This window comes from Hemiscyllium ocellatum, chromosome 11, assembly GCF_020745735.1.
Source record: "Hemiscyllium ocellatum isolate sHemOce1 chromosome 11, sHemOce1.pat.X.cur, whole genome shotgun sequence".
Classification (NCBI taxonomy): domain Eukaryota; kingdom Metazoa; phylum Chordata; class Chondrichthyes; order Orectolobiformes; family Hemiscylliidae; genus Hemiscyllium; species Hemiscyllium ocellatum.
The window spans coordinates 19,530,812-19,558,575 of NC_083411.1; the positions used below are offsets into that span (position 1 = coordinate 19,530,812).

Genomic DNA, 27,764 nt, shown 5'->3' on the forward strand with positions numbered 1-27,764 from the left:
CTATCCCTAGTCAGTCCTTGCCTTTCCAAATACATGCACAATTTGTCCCTTTGGATTTCCTCCAACAACTTGCCCACCACCAACGTCAGGCTCACTGGTCTATAGTTCCCTGGCCTGTCCTTACCACCCTTCTTAAACAGTGGCACCACGTTAGCCAACCTCCAGTCTTCTGGTACCTCACCTGTGACTGTCGATGATACAAATATCTCAGCTAGGAGCCTAGCACTTTCCTAGTTTCCTACAGAGTTCTCGGATACACCTGATCAGGTCCTGGGGATTTATCCACTTTCAAGACATCCAGTGTTTCTTCCTCTGTAATATGGACATTTTTCAAGATGTCACACCTACATTCTATACTTCCATATCCTTTTCCTCAGTAAACACTGATGCAAAATACTCGTTTAGTATCTCCCCAATCTCCTGTGGCTCCACACAAAGGGCACCTTGCTGATCTTTGAGGGGCTCTATCCTCTCCCTAGTTACCCTCCAGTGTTATGTGATTTACCTCCACAGTATAAACTCTATGCCTGTGTGCGTCTCTTCATCTGACAAAGGGGCAGTGCTCCAAAAGTTTGTGATTTCAAATAAACCCGTTGGACCATAACCTAATGTCATGTGACCTCTGACCTTAATGTCACTAAGAGATTAGATTATAAAATCATTATTACAGTGTTGTCTGTCGGATCTTTTTATGTGCATTATCTTATATTACAGACTTGGGCTACGCAGTACAGTATTTGTCACTGCATCTCAATATGTGTGACAACAATAAGTCAAATGAAAAATAGCCCTTTTTTTTGTGCTGTGGACCAGGAAAACTCGGTGACTAGTACTCAGCTACGGTTTACTATTTTTAGAAGTCTAGAAAAGATGCAGGTCAGTCAGAGGTAACTCAGATCAGTTATAAACCGAACCCTCCTCCCCTCCCCCAGTTCGGTTGTGGAATCGTGGTGGTCTAGGGGAAAGGATGTATTTTCACAGTCCCATCCGAAGAAGCCGAAAACGGAAAGGTCGAAAGGGATTGAGCAGCAGGCAAAGAGTTAAAGGAGCGTTTCCGCACCAATTAACCAGGAGGAGTGGCGGAGCTGGGCCAGAAACTGGAAAGGAATTGACAAAAATCCACGTGAATTTCTGGCTCCAGACGTTGCTCAGGATTGAATGAAATACAGGTTTCAAAATTGATGTCAGCACAGTCCGTGAGGAGACAGGAGAAAGGTAATGAGAGAGAGAGAAGGGAGTTAGTTCACACCGTTCTCTTGGGGAAAAGAATATTTGAATTCGTACAGCAGTAAAAAAACATAATTCGAGAGATTAGCGATTTCAGATCCAGCGTCAGTTTATTCTTGTTGAAAATCTCGCTTGTTATCTGGCAGAGACATGTAAAGGATTCAGACATTGAAATCCAGTAGACACTTGAGAAACACTCATGAAAATGAGTGCACATATTCCGTGAAATAATGCCCACATTTGGGTTTTTAAGTCGCTTCTAAATTAACAAACTGGGACCTATTGGAAATGCCACATCAGACCGGAGTGATATATTCATAATGTGCAGGAATGATCCTCCGCAACAGTTCGATTTATTTAATGGAAACATTTCACCGTTGTTTATCCAACTAATTGGCTTTGAAGCCACGCTGTGTATCTACATAATTGTTTAAAATGAACGGAACGCGTTGGTATAATTCGCTGCTGTTAGTTTTTCTCATCACTGCAAGGCAATGTGCACATTGGGGCATGTTGGGGCATGTACAGCAGGATGGACTGGAGGGAAAAAAAAATCCTCACTGCACATACTGTGACAAACTTCCCCTTCACTAATCTAAAGGGAGCTCAAGTATACAAACTGATATTGAGGGTTTTTTAATTCTTCCGAGGGCTGGAGGGTTATTGAATTATAGATAAATGAGATTTAATATCATGACGCTAGACAAGGTAGAGGAAGACTTCATGTCGTTTATAAAAGTTGTACTGCTCATATAGTTAATGGTATCTCCGTGTTTTTAGAATTAATAGACCACCTGGAGAGTGCGGGATTGAAAATGATGGGTAGTATTCTGCCCAAGCCTTTTTCCTTATCGGTACTTCACGACTTGAAAATCAGACCACACCGGCTTATAGTCCAACAGGTTTATACTTGAACATATTCCCTCAGGAGCTACAAAGCAGTGTGATCAGACCAAATTCTCACTCATCTAAACAAACATGAGGAGAGGTGACTATGAGCTTGGTCACAGAGTTGGGTTTGAAGATGCATTATTAAAAGAGGAGAAAGATTAGATTTCCTACGTGTGGAAACAGGCCCTTCAGCCCAACAAGTCCACGCTGACCCTCTGAAGAGCAACCCATCCACCCACAATTACCCCTGACTAATCCACTCAATACCACAGGGAATTGATCTGATCTGCACATCTTTGGATTGTGGGAGGAAACACACACAGACACAGGGAGAATGTGCAAACACTACACAGTTGTGTGAGGTGGGGATTGAACCCAGGTCCTTGGTGCTGTGAGGTAGCAGTGCTAACCACTGAGCCACCATGTCACCCCAGTTGGGGTTTGTTAAGGTTTAGAATTTGGGATTTGAATTTCCAAAGCTAAAGAGTATAAGTAACGGAAGACACAGCCACTAATAGTTAAGCAATGAAAATTGGGGATGTGATGGGAGGGCTGAACTAGTAAAGTATGGCATTCTCAGGGAGTTGGAGAGTATGATGAGGGCTTGCCCTTTTGCCATTCCTTTTTCACTCCCCTGGGTCATTCACCATGTGTATCGAAAAGCCAACACAGATCTGTGAATGCTCCATTCAAAAGTTATTAACAATTCTGCCAGCAGATAATAGTTAGAGTGAACCCTAATCATTTATAGCCCTTACACTACCTTGCCCCATTCATGATTTGGAGATGCCGGTGTTGGACTGGGATGGACAAAGTTAAAAAACTCACAATACAAGGTTATAGTCCAACAGGTTTATTTGGAGGCACTAGCTATTGAGGCAGTGCCTCTTCAGGTTGTTGTGGAGCAGGACCAGAAGACACAGAACTTTGCTATAAAGTTTCCATATAAACCTTTTGGAGGGATGCAGGCCAAGTGCTGGCAGGTGGGACTAGATTGGGTTGGGATATCTGGTCGACATGGATGGGTTGGACTGAAGGGTCTGTTTCCGTGCTGTACATCTCTATGACTCTATAAACCTGTTGGACTATAACCTAGTGTTGGTAATTTTAACTTTGCCCCATTCAGTTCTATTTGTCTTGGTGAGATGGCAAATTTAGACTTGATTTTTGCAATGGTTGTCTTTGTCTTCACTGTAATTGCTCAGCCATTGAATACAGAAGATCAGTGCAGTACCATGCTCCTGCTTCAGACTGACCTGGAGACAGCCAATCCTCTGTACCCCTGAAACCCGTGTGCATGCTTATCTTGAGCCTTGCAAATTTTAATGGCTTCATCAGTCAGGGTGGGGCCTGGTGCCTACCTACACCCAAAGGCACATGGAATATCCTCCATGTCACATCTTATGAAACTGGATCTTGTCAGTGGCTGGGTCGGGTGGATTGAACAGCGTTGGATTGAGCAAAGACCAGTGTCATTCAGAATTGGGGAGAGAGTGTGTGAAACTGCTAACTAATCCTTACCACTGCAGCAGTTAACTGAATAAGCTGGTAGGACCTAAAATCTATGCCAGTCAATTAAAAAATGTTCTTTTAAAAAAAAAGGGCCACACCAGATGTTAACTCTCTTTCTCTCTCCACAATGCTGCTGAATCTGCTGAGTTTCTCCAGCATTCTGTGTTTATTTCAGCTTCCAGTTTCAAGATGGCCAGCTTTAGGACACCATTCAGTAATATTCCACCTATTACACTATAAGTGCAATATAAATATAAATTTTCAGTGTCCTGATATTTAACCCTTCAGTGCAAATCAGATGGGTGGCTATTAGCTTCCTTCACGTCCAGACCAATGTACATGCCCAGATATATCTGTTAAATTCTTCATCTGTCTCAATCCCATCGGAAGTGCTGGCTGGCAGTTGGGAGCAGGTTTTGACCTACAGCACTTAACATCAGGAATTTGAAGGAATGGTCTCTGATACTTGTGAAAGGGTTATAAAGCAGGAATTGTGAGGGCATTGTAGTTGGTGAAGATGACAAAATCAGCAGAGTAAAGGGCACCTGAAGGTTAAAAGGAAATAAATATTTTTGTTCACATCAAGTCTTCATGGCCACTGAATGTCCATAAAACACTTTGGAATGATTATGAACTTTCAAAGTGCCATCACTGTTGTGAGGTCTCACAAAACATTGAGATAATCTGTTTGCGTGATGCTGCTTGAGGGACAGGCAAGGAAGCGAGAGATAAGGCCCCTGATCTTTGAATTTATGTTAGATTAGATTCCTTACAGTGTGGAAACAGGCCCTTTGGCACAACAAGTCCACACTGACCCTCCGAAGAGTAACCCACCCAGACCCGTTTCCCTCTAACTAATGCACCTAACATTATGGGCAATTTAGCATGGCCAATTCACCTGACCTGCACATCTTTGGACTGTGGGAGGACACCAGAGCACCTGGAGGAAGCCTACATAGACACAGGGAGAATGTGCAAACTCCACACATAGAGTTATGAGATACTTTGTATCTATTTCAGAAGATGGACAGGGTCTTTTTGCCTCATCCAAATAAAAGTGCATAATTCCTTTAGTGCTATGCTTGGAGTGTCCACCTGTGCTGTGTTCATTTGCTGGAGTGATCAAAATCCTGTGTCTTTGGTGAGGGTGCGACCAACTGAGCCACAGGTGATGTCTCCCTGCTTCTCGGCAAAACACAAGCACTTTGAACCAAATGCAAAACAGAAGATGTGCAAATTCTAAACAGATCTGGCTGCATCTGAGAGAGCAAAAAAAACAGTTAATATTTCAAATGGTGATCTGCTCATCAGTCCTGGATTAAACATTGAAAATGTATTTATTTTCTCTGTCTTTCTTGCCTCCAGATCTGCTAACCCAAATGATTAAAAGCAAGATGTTGTTTTTAATAAAGAGTCTTGCCAAAGTCAGAATTGTAACATCGGGATCTGATTTAAATATATGAATTCAGTTTGCAACTCTGCCTGTGCCAGATCGCTTACCTGCCTCCGGTTTAACCTCAAAAGACAGGAGCGTAAACAGAGCAAGGCCTATTGCTGTTGTTATAATCAAGTATCAAAGTTTATGGGCCAGAAGGAGGCCATTCAGTTCATCATGTCTATGGATGTCACCCTTAGCCTAACACTGTTCCTGACTGATACGTAGGAATAGAATTGAACCAAATGTAACTGCACCATACAACAGCAAAAAAAAAACCAAATTAGACAGAGGAGAATTATGACTGTTCTGAAATGACAATCTGACCACATTTGTGAAGTGGACCAAGCCAAGACAAACATGATATATAAAATAAACATTACACCTTGTTGTAAGAGTTGTACAATAAAACAAATAATTTGATGTCAGTTCAAATTGTCCAAAGATATACAGATCTCATGTCTTTAATATTAGACTTTATTTTGGCCTATCTTTGAAATGCAACCAGCATAATATTTGTGATGCAAAACTAAATTGCAAAGATGTGAAATATTGGTAGAACTTTCTTGAGAGGAGAGAAGATCATGAGATTTTACATATATGCAAAACACAAAAGAGGTTTATGAGGATAAATAAGGAAGGGACTGTCAAGTGATGAGAGATTATAAATTCAATGTTGTCATCGTATGTTAGGAGGGTTTATGCGGAATTTCTTTAAGCAGCAGATTATTGAGACAATGACTGCTTTGATACAGTGAGTGGATGAGGCAGAGACCACTGAATCCTATTGGATAAATATTCGAGACAAAAAAAAACTTCAGGAGAGAGCAGGATGTAAGATTAGGAAAAAATTACAGAAGATGCAGCAAATTGTACTGAAAATAACAAATGCTGGAGATCACAGATGATCATACAGCATCCATGGAGAGAGAGCAAGCTAACATTTCAAGTCTAGGTGACTCTTCATCAGAGCTGAAAATCAGTTTGAATTAAAGAACTCGCCTGGACTCTGTGGAGTAATGGGCCTCCTGGCCTATGAAGTTCAGTGGCTTCCTAAAGTTGGTAACCCACAAATTGCACAGTTTAGGAAATGTGGATGTTAATCAATTATTTTTTAGGAAACCAAGTACTAACCACAACCAAATTGGGGGGCAACCCATACATAACTGAATAACCAAATAGACAGTTTGAGGAAACATGGTTAGTTTTAGTTGAGCAGTTATTTGCAGATTGTGGTGAAAATGGTTTTATTGCTGCTGAATTTAATGGAGTTGGACATTTTCCTGAGTTCCATGAATGCAGAATATTTATATGAGCTCTCCTTTTGCCTTTGTGCAAAGAGTTTTCACCTTTAGAAGCTTTACAAATATTTTTCCTTGCAATTTTAAAACATTGACAAATCTCACAATGATGGATACCGTTTTTGTTTGTTTAAAAATTAATAGGAATCAGTGAAGGAAAGGATTGGTCAAGTTATGGATTACACAAGACTAATAACTGAGTATCTGCTTTTTAAACTAGTTTCATTTTGGTTATTGTCACTGGTTAAGGCAAGATAAGCTGGTGGAGTAACCCATTCACATAGGTGGTTGATGTCTATCTTGACTGAGTAGCAGTACTAATGAGATCAGAAGCTTATCGAGGGAGGGGCAGAATCTTACCTGCATCATAACTCAGTTGTGAAGCTGCTACATTAATGCAATGAAAAATCTTAATTTGACCAGATGCATATAAAAATCTGTGTTCAAACTGCAGGCTGCAAGTTCTGATCAATTCTTGAAATATTAGGGAAGAGTGTTGGATATGAGACCGTGGCTGGAGCTTCTCATTTTCTTCTCTCTGGTAAGTATTACTCTCCTTGTTCATACTAAAGACTGAATGGTTGTAATAGTTTTTAGCTCAGGCACCCAGTTGCTTACCAAGTGCAAAGATCAGGTACTTTCCCAGGGAATATGCCAGCATATTCCTTAATTCTTTAATTCTTTCCATCCCTTGCTACCCACAGTAATGGGCAACATCATTTTCAAGATTGGAGAAATTCAGCAGGTCTGGCAACATTGGTGACCTTTCAGAACAAGAAACATCACTGGACTCAACGTAAATGCTGTTTTATCTCTACAGACACAGCCAGGCCTGCTGAGTCTCTCCAGCAATTTCAGCTTTTATTTATTTCATTTCTGCAGCATCAGAAGTCCTTTGTATTTGTAGGGGCAGTGTGGATTAACAAGGCAGCGGGATGCATCCTACTGTCTTGCTGAAAACTGGTTCCCAGCCATTCCATTGGGTTTTCAGATTTGACCTACTTGTATGCGGGGATGGGGGAAGGATCTTGTTGGTATTCAGCTGCTTGAAGTTGAATTAAATCTTCAATCATCAATTCCCAGGTGGAAGTCAGTGGTGTGGACTGGAGCGGAGGAGCTAAAATAGCATGGAGTTTACACCATGGTTAGGGATGAGATGGGAATAAGGGTGCAGATTGCCACCTCTGTCAATTGTGACACACTCCATTTGTGTTGTAGGGGATTCTCACCTCCCATTTAAAAGTCTGAGCTTTAAATTTTAATGGAATTACATGTCTGTTGAAAAAAATGTCCCTGAGTTGCTCCAGGTCGTAATCCAGATGCTGCCACCTGTCCACCAGCTTCATTGACTTGTACAGTTCATGCAACACACAGCACTAAGGTCCAAATTAGACAACGATACTTACATATTTAGATGACCTGCCTGTGGTGTGTGGGACCAGCAACGATAAAGACCCTAGTAGTGGACTGAAAGATATTCTAATGCAGAAATGAATTACGTGGCACCTGACTACAATTGTGACCTTTTTGCCTCACTGGCAAGAACAAAATCATGGCAAAGGTTTCATTCATTTGGAAACTTTGAACCTTTTCCAAGATATGCAACTGGGGCTGTAAATAAAACACAAGTGATGCTGTTTGCTGCTCTGACTTGAGAATTTCTGTTTTGATCCCAGGAGCAGCTGGTATGTACTGGTCTGTCCAGTCTATTTGAGCAGCGCCCTGCTGAACAGCTTTTAATCCATGGGATCTTGTGAATAGTGCTCATATTTCACATCTCATGTCAGATGCCAACGTGAGATGTTTTTGTAATTGGAACAATCATTGCTGTCAAAGAATTGTTTTACATAGAGACAAAGCAAATAAGAGTAAAATTTTAAAACAACATTTACACAATGAAAATCAGTAATGATCAGATACCTTGTACAGTAATGATCAGGTACCCTATTCAGCTGGATACTGGCTTTGAGATGAGGACATACTTGCAGAGCAGCATAACTTCTATTACTTATCCTTTCTGACTCCTCCTTTAGCTTCTTGGTGTTTTAACCAGCATGAGGGATTGCCAGGAGAATGAGTATTGGGATGTCGATGGGACCTGCAAAGTTTGTAAAGAATGTGGACCTGGAATGGAATTGTCGAAGGTATGAAATTGCACAGTGAGCCAACAATAAGTGCAATAAATACAAAGACACTTTATAGCCACTAAGAGAATGTCTGACGACTTCAGGTAGGGACAGACATGAGAGGTTAGTGAATTTGCTTTATGAGATTTGCCTCAAACAAAAAGCAGATTCTCTACAATCATCTTCTTCTTCAACTGTTAACAATGTAGATTCACTTTTGATTAAACTTAATATCAATTTTAATATGATTAATGCAATTTCAGATCTCACCCTTTGCTGCTAGCAGGGACATGATTTGCCTGCAAAGGAAAAAGGGTGGTGAGAGATCATATCAGAGTGCGTGCTGTGTGTCTTTGTTATGATGCTTGAAGTAATCAATCTTAAAGCATTTAAAAAGGAAAATAAAATAATTTATTAAAGGTCATACCACTAATCATTGTGTTTATTGCGCAGTGTATAGTTTGATGAAATGTGTTGAAGGAATACAAACATAGTCCTGATTACTGGTGGCAAGTCATTAACATGAGAAAATGTCCATCTTTTAAATCTTGCTTCTGTCACATACTCAATATCTAATGTTGCATTAACAGTGAAACTAAACACAATGGCATGAAATTTAAAGTAGATGGATGGCATTCAGCCAGTTATGCTCCTGCTCCCATCCTACTTCATCTCATCTGTCAATGTATCCTTCCATTCCTTTCTCCTTTATGTATTTATTAAGCTTTCCCTTCAGTCTTTTAACCTCCTGGACAACATAAAAACACTTGCAAAGAGGCATTGTGAATGGAAGGAGGACATAACATAGCTATCTGCCATTGTTTTAGAACAAGACACCTCCCTTCTGATGGAGAACCCCAGACATTATAGCCATCTTCTGTGAAAGCCAATGCGATGGGTTTCTGACTAAATTGAGAAGCCAGCGGTGCGAGCTTAATTCTCAAATCCTGGAGATTCCAGAAAAGTCTGCTGCTGGAGTGCTGGAGAACATTGGAACACATGGTCCAAGCTTACTAGAGGACTCTCCTGACTGCATTCCCTCTGACAGCGCCGGTCTTGGAAGCATAGAATCATCCTTTAAGTTGCAGTGCTCCTTTTTAGAAGCTTACTGAGTTGCTGACTGTTCAAATTTCTTACAGGACTGTGGGTTTGGAGTTGGGCTCGGTACAGAGTGTGTGATCTGTGGGCCCAACAGGTACAAAGACAGCTGGGGCCGGCAGAAATGCAAACTGTGCCTTTCTTGTGCGCTCGTGAATCGGATTCAAGTAAAGAACTGCACGGTGTCTCGCAACGCTGTGTGTGGGAAATGCTCACCAGGGTAAGTGGAATTCTCCTTCTGCTCCTTGAGATTCATTTTCCCTCTATTCACTAACTTTAGTGAGAAGCTTGGCATAATCCATTTTGTACATGTCATGTCTCTGCTAACACCTAACGCAAGAAACTGCATTTTATGACCTCATAATAAGCCTGTACCTGTAAGTGATAAGTTAGTTATGAATCACATTGGCTATTTTTTCTCATGCTACATGCAGGGCAATTATCACATGGAATATTTTACTGGGTAGTAATCTTACAGGATTGAGAGAATGCATATTATTAATTTTTGAATTGTAATTAATCAAATAAGGGGTGCCAATTCCACAGAACAGAGCTACTTTCCAATTTGGTTACACTGTCTCAGTTTCAAGAACACACAATTCTTTAAAGTTTGTGTCATGTTTGGACAGGGTGTTTAAGAAGGTGTTTGGCGCACTGGCATTCATTACTCAGTCCTTTGAGTACAGGAATTGGGACATTATGTTGAGGTTATAGAGGACATTGGTGAGGCCTCTTTTGGAGTACTGTGTTCAATTCTGGTCGCCCAGTTATAGTGAGGAAATTATCAAGCTGGAGAGAGTTCAGAAGAGATTTGCCAGAACGTTGTTGGGTATGGAAAGTTTGAGTAATAAAGAAAGGCTGGATAAGCTGGGACTTGTTTCACTTGAGTGTATGTGGTTGAGAAGTGACCTGATAGAAGTTTATAAATGAATGAGGGATATAAATAGAGTTGATGGTCTTTTCCCTAAGATGGGAAATTTCAAGACGAGGGGGCACATTTTTAAGGCGAGAGGAGAGATATTTTAAAAGAAACCTAAGAGGCAATTTTTTTACACAGAGGGTGGTTCGTGTGTGGAATGAACTTCCTGAAGAAGTGTTGGCTGCGGGTATAATTACAATATTTAAAAAAAACATTTGGATGGTTACATGAATAGGAAAGGTTTGGAGGGATATTGGCCAGGAGCAGGCAGGTGGGACTAGTTTAGTTTGGGATTATGTTCAGCATGGACTGTTTGGACTGAAGGATCTGTTTCTGTGCTGTATGACTCTATGACTCCCCAGGTCAGGTTTCACATAGCCAGCTGCAGTGTAAAGTTCCTGTGCAAGAGTGCAAGGGGTGGACGAATATTCAGATCATTATATGGATGTGTTCATGAAAACATCTTCTGTTTGTTATTGTCAGTTGAATTGCAAATGCAGTTTTTTTCTCTGGAAATTGCTCAAAACGTCATCCAGTCTCCAGCCTTGTAAAGATCAAACTAGTGTTGACTAATTGCAAGTTCTCCATGAGTATTTTCTTATATTTGTTACGGTCTTGTTTGAGTCTGCATGATATAGATAGTGAGTAACCCCTGAAGATGTGCACCAAGTCTTTTCTTCCATGTAGATTTTATAGGAAGACCCGGCTTGGCGGACTGCCAGATAAAGAGTGCATTCCCTGCACAGATCCAGCAACTCCCCGTGACCCTCAGTGTAAGTGATCACTTCGCCCTGTGCGGTCTTATTATGTGGCTTGAGAACGTTCATAACCGTCATTTTCACAGGAAGTTGTACAAGGAAGGGTGGTCTGATGGGATGTGTGGGAATTGAGTTATCCACACTGGTTGTAAGCATTCCTGGAGATTTGTGCTTCCCGATCCCATCCCCTATTCCCCTATCATTGGCCGATTGCTACAATTGTTCTTGTGACATATTACTTTTCCATGACAGCAAAAAGCCTTTAATTCCCACTTGGAAACAGACACCTTTGTATCTCATCCACGATATTTTAATACGTTGTGAAACATTCAATCGCTTTCTGATTTTTTTTCCTCTGGGCCTCTTGAGCCAGTGTCCTGGAGATAAATTTTCAAATTCTGTGGCCTCCAGGATATTCTTTGGCAACTTGAATGTGGGCTGTTGAGATTGGAATGCTGTAGAACATTGGAGCACAAGATCCATGTCTACAATCCTTCCATATAGTAGTCTTCTGATTTCTCCTTCCAAATAAAGGACAGTGTCATACAAAGGTCAGGTCATAGGAGCAAGTGAAAACCCCAATGATATGTTTTGCAATGACTATTAATAGAGAGGTACTGGCAGAGATCTTGGAACAGGTTGTACATCCATTCTGTCTGCAGGGATATTATATGGAACAGAGAATTTTAAAAAATCCATGTTAAATGGATGGTAGTAATGTAGACAGAAAACATTTCTTGTGCAGAAATCTTGCTAAAACATTTTTTTGCCAAAATGAGAACTTAAAATTGCAATATTTCTGAAGTGTTCTTTAAACATAGGAAAAAACAGTGGCAGTGACGAACGAGATCCTATACTGTCTAGTAGCAATTTACCAGTGTCTTTCTCAATCTTTTTGCTGTCCTAATCCACAAGTAATGATCAAACACACTTAAAGGCTAGTTTATTTCACAGTCAGGCATCATGCTCCTCCTCTGCTGTTCACAGTGGCACACAGATACCAAGTTTTGTGGCTGAAAATGTAGGGAGTAAGGTTCACAGGGTATTTAATATGTGAACATGATTATTCCAGTGAGAGATCGTTTGCATGGTGAGAGGTCTGCTGTGCATTGACTGCAGTATCTGTTACACATCTTAAATTGCCTATCTTTAAAGCATCACAAAAACCCTACAAGTAAGGTTATTATAGAGATGTATTTGGAAATGAGTTAACATCTCCTCCCAATATATATCCAAGTAATCACGGTTATGACACATTTAACTTCAGTCAATGGGGGCATGGGCCACTGGATCAACTCTGATCCATAAACCAATTGAGCAAGCTCCAGTCCCACAGAATTTCCCTCTGTTTACTCATTTCACTGTGTGAGTTTGCTCATGCTGATTTTAAATCTGTCATTACGCAGTTTTTCTTTCACTCAAAGCCTTGTGGTGCCACTCTATTATAAAGTATTCATCTTGCTGCTCCAAAAATGTAATATCATCTTGTCCAGCTAAAGTGCACACCACCCAAACTCGCTTGATCTTAAAGTTACAATACTCTACTGGCACTCTTAGCTGTGTAGCCATCCAACTTCCATTTTATAGTCCAAAAAGAAAAAAAAAGTCTCTTAAAAGAATGTAACAAGATAATGATTGGATGCTGACAGCCATAGAAGTGAGCATTAACCATCGGGATATGCATCACCAGCTCAGTAGAGAGCTTATACCATTGACGAATTAAGAACTCTGCATTTGGATTTCTCACAATTTCCCTTCTGTCTGCTTCATAGGTGTCTCCAGATTGGATGTGACAAGGGTCTTGAGCCCTGACACTGGTCCTTACAACACTGCCCTTGTAGCTGTGATCTGTAGTGTCCTGACGACGGTGTTGCTGACCACCCTGCTGCTCTGTCTCATCTACTGCAGAAAGCTGGTCGCAGAAAAGCAGAACAACGGTAACTGAAGTTCATCACACTGCATTGGTTTGCGCTGGCATTAACTCTCTCACTACTGAGTACAGTTGGAGCTCACGAGGAATCACCTGCGTTCAATGCATTCCCTTGTCCTTACATTTTCATTTTGTTAATGTCAATATTTAGTGACACATTCTCTTATTTTTTTCTGTATTTGTTCCCAGGATCGAATTTGTTCAACATCTCTTCCCATTCTTTACAATTTATTATGTAGTAAACCTTGGCTTTGCCTCCTTGATTTCTTTTCTGCTCCTTAGCATACAACAATGACTATTCTTCAGAATTGTTAAATTGCTTGTAAAACTTTGGGATGTGCAGAAATTATAAAAGGCATTTGCGATTCCGATTTTCTTCCTTTGGCACTGAGTCACTTTCACTCAAACATCTCATTGTTGATACAGAAAGAACCCACCCCCGGCGTCCAAAATGTTGAATATAACACACAATTGTATCATGGCAGGTTGGCTGATGCATGCAAACACTTCACTTTTCAGGACACCCAAGAGCCCCCGTGACCGAGAGAGCCAGAATGGAATCTTCATGTTCTGAGGGACAAGTGGATGACGCGAGCACTGAGAGTTTAATCATACACTGTCAGAAGGTCACTTCGGATTACAATACAGCACAGCCTGAAGGTAAGAGAAGTCCGAGTGAGCATCAGAAGCAGCCTTTGGCTACACACCAATTTGAACCTGCTCTGCTCTTTATCAAGATTATGGCTGGTCTACTTCACGCCCTCTTCTATGCTTTCACCATACTCACTGCTTCTTGATTCCATCAAAGTTCAGAAAGTTAAAAATCTCAGCCTCGCATATGCTGAAGGACTGAGCATTCACAGCCCTCTGAAGAAAAAGATTCCAAAGATTAACAATCTGAGTGAAGAAAATTCTCAGCATCTCAGTCATAAATAAATGAGACCCGTATTTTGAGGCAGGGTAGATTTCCTCCCAGAATCCAGCTCAGAATTGTAATCATACATTTCTTTGAGACCATTCATTTATATATCCGAGGTGTCAATCATAATGTCTTATTGTGGAGTATGATACAGAAGATCATTCTCAGTTATGCACTGAGTAATGTTTCTATACAGCAGGTTCCCACTTCAGGTTGCAGACTAGCAGTGTATGGGCACTGGACATGTTTGTGTGGAACTTCTCTCTCTGTCAGTTTAGTAAAAGTGTTCATGTATTTAACATAATGTGTGAATGATTTACCAAATGATAATGTCCCTGTCAACAAGCTGATGGGACTCATCAACAATGTGATCAAATAGCAATTCCAAGGGAATAACCTGCACACTGACGCTCAGGTCCTAACCACATTAAAGCTTTGGTCCAACCATGTACAAAAGAGCTGATCTTGACCTCAGAGTGATTGCCTGAGTGAAGCATCAAGGAGCCTGAGCAAAACTGGAGTCAGTTGGAATTAGATGAGAGAATTCACCATTGGTTAGAGTTAAACCTGACACAAAGGAGAGGGTTATGGCAATTGGAGATTCATCTTCAGCAGCTTTACCAATGACCACCACCATAAGGTTGGATATTTGCTGGTGACTATGTAATATTCAGCACTATTCTCAACTCCTCAGATGCTGAAGCAGTCTGTATCTAAATACAGTAAGATCTGGACAACATCCAGGTTCAGGCTGACCAGTGGCAGGTAACATTTGTGCCGCATATGTTCCAGGTAATCACTATCTCCAACAAGAGCGATTGGTACCTTCCCACTTCCTCTAATGCTCACTCCCTTCACCACCAATACACAGAGGTGGTAGTGTAACAGTTGCAAGATGCACTGCAGTAACTCACCAAGGATGCTCTGAAAGACACTTCCAAATCTTCCACTCTATTACTTGATAAGATTAAAAACAGTTGAGGCATGGGAACACTATCCTGACTTGGAACTGTATCACAGTTTCTTCATTGTAGCTGGGTCAAATTCCCGGAACCTTCTCTGTCATGTCACTGTGGGTATCCTGACTCCACAAGTATTGCAGTAGTGCAGTGGAAGTATAACTGAATTGACACTTCTGACTACAAGAACTGAGCATAACTGCAGAATGTCGTTCAAGTACCAACGTTTCTTGTGTTCTGTTTTTACACTCAGCACCAGCAGATGTGATTCAGTCTGAAGATGCACCATGTACATTAAAATCCTGTATCGTGGCCTATTTCTCTCCATCAGGATCTCAAACCAAAGGCAGGAGGTAAACGTTGGAAAATTCCTATTCTGTCGAAGAGTATAGTGGAATGACATCACCTGGTTGGGGTGAATTTAACCTGAACCAGAGCACTGGTTATTCATTTTACTTGTATCCATTAAATCACTGAGGGGGTGCAGACAATGTTCAAACTGGACTTTAAAAAGTTAGTTTGCATAGAATTGCGCCACGGGTAGAATTAATTTTCCATCAAAATTCTTAAAGGTCTTTAATGTTACTGGAATGCTGAACTCCCAGTGTGTTATGCTGTAATAAATCCTATTAATATGTACTTGTTATAGTAATAACCTGATTGAAGTAGAAATGCATTTCATTGCAAAAGGCACAGCTGCAGATGATGTAACTGAGAAAATGACCATCTAGCACATGGGACTGGCATTTCTTCACGCTCCCAACAGCCATCCACCAGAATGTGTGTGGAAGACTAGCAAATCCCAGTAGAAATAACTCTGGCAGCTCATTCCATACACACACCATCCTCTATGTGAAAATGTTGTCCCTTAGATCTCTTTTATCTCTTTCCCCTCTCACCTTAAACCTGTGCCCTCTAGTTTTCAACACCCCCAACCCAGGAAAAGACCCATTTCTATTCACCTTATCCATGCTTGTCATTTTATAAACCTCTCTCAGGTCAACCCTTAGTTTCTGACGTTCCAGTGAAAATAGCCTCAGCCTATTCAGTCTCTCCCTATAGCTCAAACCTTCCAACCCTGGCAACACTCTTGTAAATCTTTTCGGACCCCTTTCAAGTTTTACAACATCCTTCCTATAGCAGGGAGACTGGTATTGAATGCTGTATTACCCAGGTAACTAATGTCCTGTACAGCTGCAATGTGACCTCCCAGCTCCTACACTCATTACACTGACCAATGAAGGGCGAACATAGCAAACGCCTTCTTCACTCCCTTCCTCCATTCCTGATGAAGGGCTTTTGTCTGAAAAATCGATTTTCCTGCTCAGATGCTGCCTGACCTGCTGTGCTTTTCCAGCACCACCATCCTGTCTAGCCATGCCTCTTAACAAATTGCAGGTCGGTGGGGAGGATGAGCTGGGGAAGGTCTGAGCAACTCTCTTTTTCCCTGTTGACGCAGGAAATGTTGTTTACAGGGGCCACACAAGCACCTGAATTATGCCTGGGCACAAACCTGTGCACATTTGATGGTCCCCCGCTGACTCTACAGTTTTTGAAGGAAGGCATCAGGGTGCATGATCCCTGCAGCGTATTTAGCAGAATGTGGCAACCAGTTCTGGTTCAGGTGCTTATCTTTCAATCTTTGCTACCAAGTTCTGATTTTGACGCAAAGTTTTCCTGAAGACACTACCTCAGATTTCGGTTCTGTCAGTGTCAGTAAACCCCATACCTCAAATAATAGCTGGGAAACTGGACTGCATGAGATGAGGGTCATCTCAGCTGAAGTATGACCCTGCCCTCAGAGACATTCGCACTTGCGTTTTCTTTCAGTGGGAATCTGATAAAATAATGGTTGCGAGTTTGCATCATTCGCATTTTCTCTTGAGTAGGTAAAGGCCACACAGAGTAATGGCAGCCTACTACACAACTGAGCTGAACCAGCTCAACACAGAGGAATGCTATCCCTCGATAACACCAGGCAGAGAGAAAAAAATAGTTTTTCCCATTTTCTTTGGAGAAAGAAATGAATTTGACACACTTTTTGGTTTCAGCAAAATCACAAAGCTGCAACGAATATGTTTTTTTAAAACTTGTCATTTATATAACTTCAATTAAACAGAAAGTAGAAGTAACTATTCAAGTTACTCCATGAGAAAGAATGAATTTCATTACTGGCCTTTGGTTGCCCTACTTTTAAATTCCATTCAGCATCAGATTAACAGATCTAAGTTTGTGGTTACATGAATGTTGGTCTCCTGGACAGCTTTTAAGATACACCATACAGTTTCCGTAGGACTGTCAGAATACCCAGCTTCTTGTCTACTTGTCCTGTCGCTTGGAATCTGTTTGCAATTAAATAAAGAGTTTCATCTGGTCTCTAGTTTAGGGTTAGTTGGGAGAAAGCTAGTTGTTAGTCTCAGCAGAAGCAATATTTCATATATAGTCCTCTTGACTTTACCTTGTTCTTATGGTTAAAATTGAACTATTTTAAAAAGCCTCATTGCATATTTCTCACTCCCCTGCTCCTTCAGATCTGTTAAATTCCTTACCTGTGATGCCCATAATATCGGAATGTTTTTGAAAGAGATAACTTGGTTGATGTATGTGATGTTCACAACATGTAAAGTGGTCTGCAGATAACTATTCTTGGGTTGTAATGCTCAACATAATGTAGGAAATGTGAAAGAACAGGTTCCAATGCACCACCAAGTGATAATGACCAGGTGCTCTGATTTTTAGTTCTATGTTGAGGGGTTGTTACTGACCAGGAGAAAGTGAGGATTGCAGATGCTGGAGATCAGCGTCGAAAAGTGTGGCACTGGAAAAGTACAGCAGGTCAGGCAGCATCCCAGGAGCCGGAGAATCGACCTTTTTGGGCATAAGCCCTTCTTCAGGAATGTTGGGGGGGAGGTGGGCGTAGGGGGCTGACAGATGAATAAGAGGTGGGGTAAAGCTAGGGGGAAGGCAGGTTGTTGCAGGTGGGGGCGCGGGAGTGATGGTGATAGGTCAGAGCAGAGGGTGGAGTGGATAGGTGAGAAGGAAGAGGGACAGGAGGGAAAGTTTGAGAGGGCAGTGCCGAGTTGGGAAGGTTGGATCTGGGATAAGTTGGGGAGAAGGGGTGGTGAGGAAACTGGTCAAATCAACGTTGATGCTGTGATATTGATCAGGGGACTCAAGAGAACTCTCCAGCTCTCATGAGAAGTAATGCACTGAGATTTTAACTTTCACCTCAGAGATCGGATAGGGCCATAGTTTGCTATTGCATGCAAAGTACACATTTGTAACAGTGAAGTATTCCCTTTGAAACATAGAATCATAGGAACTAAGAGCTGGATTAGGCCCTTCAAGATTGCTCTGTCATTCAATTTGATCAAGGGTGATCCTCTATCTCAATGTCATGTTCCCACTTTCTTCCTATATGCCTCGATGTCTCCAAAATCCAAAAGGTCATCAATGTCTTTCTTGAATTTCGTCAGTGACCCAGTCTCTATAGCCTTTGGTGTTAATGAATTCCACAGATTCATTCCCGTACAAGTGAAAATTTTCCTACTCTCTGTCCAAAATGGCCTACTCTGAATCATGAGACTGTGTCCCCTGGTTCTAGACTCTCTCTCTAGAGGAAACATGCTCCCTGTGTTTAGTTTTTCGAGCCTCTATTAAAACATTGTACATTTCAAAGGTCCCTCTCATTCTTCTAAATCATGATGAATACAGGTGAGGGTGAGACCTGTATTCCTGATGAAGGGCTTTTGCCTGAAACATTGATTTTACTGCTCCGCGGATGCTGCCTGAACTGCTGTGCTTTTCCAGCACCACTAATCCAGAACTCCTCATATAACAGTCCTGCCACCCTCCAATATCAGCATCGTGAGCCTTGACTGTACTCCCTCTATCTGAAGTATATCTTGGGTAGAGACCAAAATGGCTCAACCATGGCCATGCAGAGTTGCACCAAGACATCCCTACTTCTGATTTGAAGATGCAATTATCCTTCATTAACGTATATTTTTGAGTAAAGTAGTATTGGATGTTACATGTAGTTGGAAATACCTTAGATCACGGTGTCAGAATTGATCCAGCATATAAAGTGACTATATTTTGCAGCCAAAAATCATGCTTTGGAACACATTCCCTCCCTCCCATAACCTCCTCTCAGCTATGAATTGCTATACTTCTGTTAGTAGATGACTGAAATGTTTCAGTGTGGAAATGTATGTTTTACTTCCCTTCTAATACAAGTCAGCGCTGGGGATCAAGCAGCAAAACAGACCATGTTTTCGAGAAGATGTGCAAATGTTTAAGATATATCTACAAACGAACCTTGCAAAGCACGATATGTGAATGAAAAATGAATGAAATACAAAGCCATATTAAAGCTAATAGTTGTACCATTTGCTAACTTACCGAATTACTGTGCAGCAGAGAGAGAGAATATGGCATCTGTAGAGGAATGCTGTGGGTATAGAAGAAGAAGGAATCTGTCCTGAAGGAAATGCCAAAAAAAATCAAATGCATCATCAAGCCAGGTACTGATTGTTGGCCTGATCACATGAAGCAAGGTTTTAGTTTTGCTCCATCAGCTCTGTGGACCAGTCCCACCATGAATAGGGTCTTCCCATATCTTCTCGTCTTCACCTAAACTGTTTTCAAACATTTCCTCTCCAGTTTGGCTGCTGATCATAGTCAAAACGCTGCTGATCTGAAATAATAGGTACTCCTATTTCAACCACTGTCTCAGAAACCTCTGGAAACTCGTCACTTTGTAGCCCCTGATCAATCTCAACCTTCAATACCAGACTCTTTCATTCCATAAAATGGGTACGCTAGCCAGTTGTTGCTGTGAATTCTTTGTTGGACTTGGTGTTTGATTTAGTCCACAAAGCCTACAAACACACTGCATTACAGGTGACAGTGTAACCATTCTGAGACACTCAGCAGCATTTGCAGAGAGAGATACAGAGTTGGCATTTTGAGTTCTGTCTGATTGTTCCTTAAAATGAGGGTCAAGTAGGACTCAAAATGCTAACTGTTTCTCTCTCTGCAAATGCTGCTGAATGTCTCAGAATGGTTACACTGTCACCTGTAATGCAGTGTGTTTCAGCCCCTCCTGAAGCAGGGCTTATGCCCGAAACGTTGATTCTCCTGTTCCTTGGATGCTGCCTGACCTGCTGCGCTTTTCCAGCAATACATTTTCAGCCCTGTTTCTCTCTGCAGACAGACGTGCTGAGTTTCTCCTGCTATCTATGGTGTTTGAAACTATTTATTAATTACTCTTGAAATCTTTTTTCACAGTGCAGTTACGTGTCCTGCGTTCTCCAGTTCTTCACAAAATTGCTGCCAGGTTGATACGCCTGAATTCCAACAGCTGGCCCACACTTCTGATTGCTCTGCTCTTTGTCGACCTGCATGGACCTCAAACTGTGAAGTGAATGGTGAATTCCTTCTGGGACACAATGATGATGCTGATGCTTCATTAGGACAAGCAGGAGGTGAGATGTCCCACTGTGCTTCGGTGTTGCAATACAGACAGGAGCATACTCCAGTGGAATGTACAGAGCTAGATCTTCAAGAGTATCTGACTGATGCTGTCGCTCAGGAAACTACAGCATACTCCCAGGCTTCAAGACCACATGAAGGGCCAACTGCAGCATCCTGTAGCTTTGGATCTGGTCCTTGTACAAAAGAGTCATGCATGTGGGATCGTGATGAGAGCAGACCAGAAGAATGCTCCAGCAGTAGATGTGGTAACTCTGAGCACCGCAATCTATCCACTGGAACTATTCGGGTAAGTTGTTGTTTCAATTAAAGCACTTTTTTTTTATTTGATATATGAGCCACATTTGGAAACAATTGCTGACTTGTTTCTTGTTTTCCTCTTAATGCAGTGTTTGCCTTTTCATCTTCCCCTTTTGTACCAGGCACTGTTCTCCAGCTGAGAAATGGGTGCATTAATAATCCATGTACAGATGTACTGAAGCCTTTCTTTCTACACATCTTTTTCCTCTGCGTAAAAGCCATAAAAGGAAATCACAAATATCTATTTGTAAAAGAAAATTGTTTGGTGTCCTGATGCAAATAGACAGACAACTGTGGATTGGCCACTATTTTGCATTGGCTTAAGACAAATTATGATTACCTTGCACGGACTTCCAGGATTTAGGGATTCAAATTTGATTCCATCAATTTTATCATCACGGACATTGGTTAATAGTGACTGTGTAAGTTAAATTCTGTTTGAGATTACAGTAATTTCCTAAATTTCAATGCTGGCTTGAAGATTATTTTCTGCAATTCCATCAATTTTTATATGAATGCTGCAAATCAGTGACCTTGAAAAAAAGAGCTGTGTAGAAGTCTTAACATTCGCAAGCTGTTTGGAACATAACAGTTGTCATCTGTAGAGTTCAACAGAACAGGATTAAATGTTACATTGATATCCTGGACTGTTATTCTTTTATAGGCTTTGAGATCAGGGATAGAGTTTTTTATTGGAAACATTACCAGGCTTTCGCTGTCTTTCTGAATTGGGTAGACCCCATGACCATGTTGGGAAGAGTGGCTCAATAAATTTAAAAGGCTCTTTCTTGGTTCTTATTTTCTTTGTTCTTATAATTGCACCAGAGTGATGTTTCCATTTTCACACACTATTTGACCTTGTAACTCTCTGACTCATGCTATCAATGGAACTTGGTCAACTGCCCGAACTTGTTACATTAGAGAACTGTCGACATTGAAATTTATGATCAGTAAGAGTGACACCCATTGCAATCCTACTTCTAAGTGTATGGATCTGCAATTGTTACTAATGGTGACCTATGTTTTTAAAGCAAAAATAAGACAAAATCTCTTTGTGATGGGCCCTTGGCATGTTTGTATAGAGCATGCTGTAATGGGCGCCAAATGTCTAGACTTCTTAAAATTTTGTCCAATGAAAAAACTGGACAAGAAGAAGCTTGTCAACTGTATTTTCTCATCTGGCCAGCATTCTCTCTTTCTTTCTAGCTCCAGCTAAATTATCTCAGTTTTACTGTTTTGTATTATCTCAGTTTCAATGTGATGATATCATCATATTTTTCTCTGCTTTCTTTTTTTTTGTCCCCCTCTTGGCTCAAGTGGCAGCTTATAAACCTTTCACTGCACTCATGTGAGTGACATGTGACAATAAAGCTAATACGTGTTGAAATTTCCAAATTCTGTGGCCAAAGGGTCAGGTTAAGGCTTCTCCTGACCTCTCCAACTCTAAAGTGACCACGGTCCAGTTTTCACTCTTCTGCGTGAAGGGCACTACTTCTGGCCACTGCTATAAGGAGATTTTTCTTTATCTTCTCTGGATATAGAATGGAATTGTTGTATATAAGTTGTCGAGAAACTTTAAGATAGTTCCATTATCTCCGTGCCAAAAATGCATTTTTAGGCTTCTGCTCGGCTTTGAAACTTCCAAACCCCCACCTTACTTTTCTGCTAAGAAATGCCATTTTTGCATTAGAAGCCAACCTCAATTGTTTTATCACCTCCAAATTCCATGTGTTAGCTCGCCTTACAAGGCAGTGTCTGGATCATGCAGGCACCATGGAGTGTGTTTGCTATGCAGATAGGTGTGAGTTTAAGTGCATACAAGAGCAGATTGCATGTGTTGGACCAGAAGCTGGACTAGCAAATCAAAAGAGCAAAGCACATAGTTGGTTTAAACCTAAAAGGAGTAGCATTTGCTAACTGATCAATAACAAATGGAGAGAAGGCAGGAAGGTGGAGTTGAGGATTAATAGATCAGCCAGGATCTCATTGGATGGTGGATTGGACCTGATTGGACCCAAAAACATACTGAAAATGAAGTTCCCTGCCGGGGTGTTTTTTTGCACACCCATGACCATGGTTGAATGATTGAGGATGGTGTGTTGCTGTGTATCAGTAATGTGCAGAATAGAATCTTGGAGGCCTATGCAAAGGGCTCAGCTTATTAGAGCAGGATATGCTCAGGTCCAATGTTAGAATGAGATCAAGAGGTACCTGGGAAGAAATAAAATTTGATTTGCAGTCAAGGGGTATAATGTCTGTCGTTTAACCTTCAAATATATGCCTCATTTGCTATTCATCATGATGTTCATGCAAATGCAATAAGTTGATAGTTAATCAAGAGAAAAACCTTCATAGAAGTCGGAACAATGTACATAGCCTCCCTTGATGTTTTTGTCATCAATTCTTGAGATGTTGCTAATGTACAAACTGTCATCTGATCATTCAGTACAAGCAGAATATTGAATTTAATGGATAGACATGAGACAATTTGTGGAGGGATGATTTGAAAACAGAAGGTGCTAAGTCTGAGTCAGGATGGGATCCTTCTGATGATGCCATACCTTCTGAATTAATTTGATGAACTGTTTGGACGTGATGCTGAAGAATCTGAAGTTGATGTATCTTAAAGCACTTTGATTGTAGTTAAAGTGACCTTTTGTAGACTTAATTTATCCAATTAAATGTTATATTTGATTTAATTGAAATTATTGGACTTAAACTTTTTGTCACATTTTGAAATGGCTATTGACACCAACAGCAGTTCACATTTTTTACTTGGCGTAAATCAAGGCTCATTTATGCAAGCCAGGTTATGGTATGCAGTCTTTGATAGTTTTTATGGTTGTTTGTTCTGTAACTTAATAATTATCACGTGCTAAGAATAAATGTGTTTCTATATAATGCTCATGCATCTAAAACCATAAAGATCTCCTCTGTGGATCACAGATTCAGATTATTATGATTTGAAAATAGTGTATCCAGCTAATTCATACTTTTCTTTGTTAGGTTGGTGACTTAGAAAATCTGCTCAACCATGCAAGTGGGCTGACTCAAGGTGAGACCTTTTTCCTCTCTATGTTTCATTTCTTCACTCACTATGGACTTACCTCCTTGGGTTTCTCACAACTACTACCAGGTTTGGGAGAAACACAATAAAGATTAATGTTTCTTTGATGGTTACTTCCTCAAATCTGCCACAAAATATATACATCCAAACTGTCCTTCCAAAAACATACCCAGTTTCCTCTGAGACCCCCAGTTTCAATTAGGATTAAGGGGACATGACTAACTCTTCTCTACCACTCCCCCTTCATATTTGCCTAATCCTACCCACAGTAACTATGACCACGATTCCTGTGCATGAGCAGCAGTCAGAGCTACCATGGGGTACATGGCACTTTGATAAGGCCAACTGTTAGGCTGCTGTTAAAGGTTGCTGCTGTTTCCTCTTCAGAAATATTGGAACAACCATTGTCTTCAATCCTGACACCAAGAGGGGATACGATGGTCCAGTGGTATTATCATTAAACTACTAATCCAGAGAGCCAGGTAATGTTCTGAGGACCCAGGACCCAGTGTGGCAGGTGGTGGAGTTTGAATTCATTAAAAATCTGGAATTATGAGTCTAATAATGACCAGGAAACAAATGTTGGAAAATCCACCTGGTTCATTGACGTTCTTTTTGAGTCCGAAATCTGTCAACCTTTCCTGCTGTGGCCTACATACTCCAGACCCACACCAATGTGGTTGTCTCTGGGTAATTGGGGATGGGTGATAAATGCTGGCCCAGTCAGTGGCATCCTCATCTTGTGAATGAATTAAAAAAAGACATTCAGCCAGTGTTGCAGCCTGTGTCCTCCTTGTTGTGATGGTTCGCAGTAACCTGAAATGAACTACCTGTCTGTATATCTGTTCCAATCCCATATTTTCATTTCCGCATCATTTCCCCATCACTGCTCTTATCTCAGTGTATCATTGGTGAAAACTTCATGTCTTTCTCAGCTCCAAGTTCATTCTCCCAATTCCCTTCTTTTTTGCTACCTGTCGTCTGCCAGTTGTAACCTTCAGCATATTCATAATCCTTTTACACAATACTCACCCCACAAGTCCAATGCACTGTTTTGTAGTTCACCAACATTTACATGATTTCACCCCTCCCTATCTGTTTAACCTAATTCAGCTTACTTTGAGACTTACTTTCAGTTCTGTAAACTGCAGACCCTGACTCTTTCCCTAAACTCATTTTCTCCCTCAGAAACCTCCTTATACCTATTTCTGAGTATTTAATCCTTCCACCTTTTGAATAATTGAATGGTTTTCCCTGCTAAGGCAATTAAATAAATGCAAGCTGTATTTCTTATATTCAGAAAATCAATTACCTACAAACCTGTACAATGCAGAAATACATACACTTCTAATATAATTAAGATATGGCCCTCTTGTTCTTACATCAAAGATAGTCATTTAGGAAGTTTACAATAATTTGTATTAGTATTAAGTCTGTGTCCATCACCTAAAAAGGAATGAAAGTTGCTTACAATTATTTATGAATCACATCAAAGTCCAATGTCACGCATTCACTGCCACTAATGTCCTGCAATCAGCCAAAAGATAATTACTCAGCTGACCTATTTCTTTAATTGGAGAAACAATAGCTTTCGGAATGCCGCTCCTTCAGCAGGTGGTATGAAAGCTAGTGCTTCCAATAAAACCTGTTGGACTATAATCTGGTGCTGTGTGATTTTTAACTTTGTACACCCCAGTCCAACACCGGCATCTCCAAATACACCCCAGTCCAACACCGGCATCTCCAAATCATGAGATCTATTTCTTGGTAGGTAAAGGAGAATCTGTTAGTCAGGACACCCTGATTTTCAAATAGTCTCAGAGTATTATGAATATCCTGAATTGGGTCTTGTTTTCAGCTCTCATCTAAATTGTAGAACTACCTTCAATACTCTACTGGAGTGTCATTGAATGATTAGAGCAGAGAATGATGCCTTTAAGCTTTTTGAGCCAATTTTGGTTCTCGGTGAAAGCTATTTAGCTAGCCCCACTTCTCCAACCCTTCTGTAACCACGTCTAAAACCTTTCTGTCTTTGTGAAAGTATGGTGCCCAGAAGTGGACACTGTTGAGAATGAGCTGCTGTTTGCAATAGTTCATCATAACTTCCTTAGGTTAGAGTATGAGATCAAGCCCAGGTATGATCATTGAATGTTTGTTGAAGATGTGCAATAAATGTCTAAATTGGATGTTACCAATTGAACCAAGCTGAGGTACATGATTGTGCTTCCCAAGACATTGTCAAATTGGGAAACATCCAGAGGTCTGCTTTGTTGAACTAACCTTTCCAAGCATCGCCACTTAGTACTTTTATTGGCTTGGTCGATGAAATATCCTGGATCTTAGCTGATAAGGGCAACTTCTTGACCACAGACGGATTCTTGGAGGGTTCTTACATTGGAAGAAATTCTTATCAGGGGCTGAGGTAAATTATGGAGTTCAAGAAAATATGGCAGAGGAAGTAAAAGATGCAGAAATAGGTACAAGTGATGGAAAATCAGTGTTGAGAATTTGGTATAAACAGGGAACTGAAAATAAATGAACAAAGGAGGCTTTGTTTTTATTCATTACTTCCTGAAAATTAGATTAATGGAAAATTCCATTAATTCATCTCTCTAATCATATTTTTGAATTGTTTCTTTTTTTTTCCTGTCTCTCCTGCAGGTGTGCACATTTAGCTCCTTTACAGTTTGCTTGAAGCTTGGGAACTTAAGCTGAAGATCTCCCCGTTGAGAATGAAGAGTTACAACATTTAGAAAATGGGAATTCCCAGTAAATGCTGAATGACATGAAGGGGCTTGAATCTCCTTTTGCTACTATGGCTCATGTTTCCAGGCAGTGATTCCTAAAGCTAGGAAAACCCATTGCCATTACACATCTTGGGTGAATCTAGTATTTCATCAAAATGCATCAAAAAATGGAGCGAATAATTTGCGATATTAAGGGTTCAGTTTTAATTCCATGCTAACATGGTGAAATGTATCTGGAAGCTTCAAAGGGTTTGCACAGTTTGCTGTCAACCATGAAGATAATTGATCTTTAGTAATATAAGCGATACAGGATCTTGTTACTTTCTTAAAGTTAAAAGATGCATAAACAACTTGGTTACAATCCTCAACTTGATCATCTGAGGCTGCATTTCTGTCTCTGCTCTTCCAATAGCGTCTTTCTATCGTGGAATTAATTTTAAGATGATGCTGTTGTTTACCTTTTGTTGGTATCTACTGCTTTTACCTCAACAGTCCCTGTATATACATATAATAACAGCACCTGAAACGGGTCTAAAGAAACTCAGTCAAAATGCCATATGAGGGCTGATGTTATTTGTCTGCTTTAAACACAAACAAGTTCAAATTCCGATTAACTCTGTAGTGAACTATATTACACACAGACTGGAGATCTGAAAGGCAAACTTAATACTGCGATCCAAGTCTGAAGAATTTAACGTTAGATATTAGCAGTTTTTTGATAATTGAGTCATTCATTGATGTAACTTTTTAAATTAAACAATGATTCATAGATTTTTTGCTGTAGGAGTTGTTCATTTTAATACAAATGAAGAATGCAGGAAAATCAAAATGAGTAAGACCCCCATCCAACCCCAAATGCTGTTGCTCTGAAATTTTCTGGGAAAATATTGAGAAAATGCAACAAGACTTCTGTCAGATGCACTGACCATATTAATGACCCACCCTGTCTGAAACACTGGGATTGGGTCTATTTAAAAAGAGTCATCTATGTTACAATAGCTTAGCTTGGACTCCATTTCAGTGGTGAGGTTGAATCATTTGCTTGGCATTTTACCTCACTGTAGATTTAAATATAAACT

At 40.6% G+C, this 27,764-nt stretch overlaps 1 protein-coding gene across 1 annotated transcript; it reads left to right on the top strand.

Annotated features, from left to right (window-relative positions):
* The first annotated feature begins 1,118 nt into the window (after positions 1-1,118).
* Positions 1,119-27,409, top strand: LOC132820125 (tumor necrosis factor receptor superfamily member 19-like). Its single transcript, XM_060832058.1, has 11 exons — positions 1,119-1,215; positions 6,821-6,907; positions 8,400-8,510; positions 9,632-9,810; positions 11,197-11,282; positions 13,040-13,204; positions 13,717-13,857; positions 15,329-15,428; positions 20,368-20,860; positions 23,878-23,926; positions 26,600-27,409. Exons 2-11 carry the CDS (start codon positions 6,869-6,871, stop codon positions 26,611-26,613), a joined length of 1,377 nt encoding a protein of 458 aa, XP_060688041.1. The 5' UTR covers positions 1,119-1,215; positions 6,821-6,868; the 3' UTR covers positions 26,614-27,409.
* The last annotated feature ends 355 nt before the right edge of the window (positions 27,410-27,764 follow it).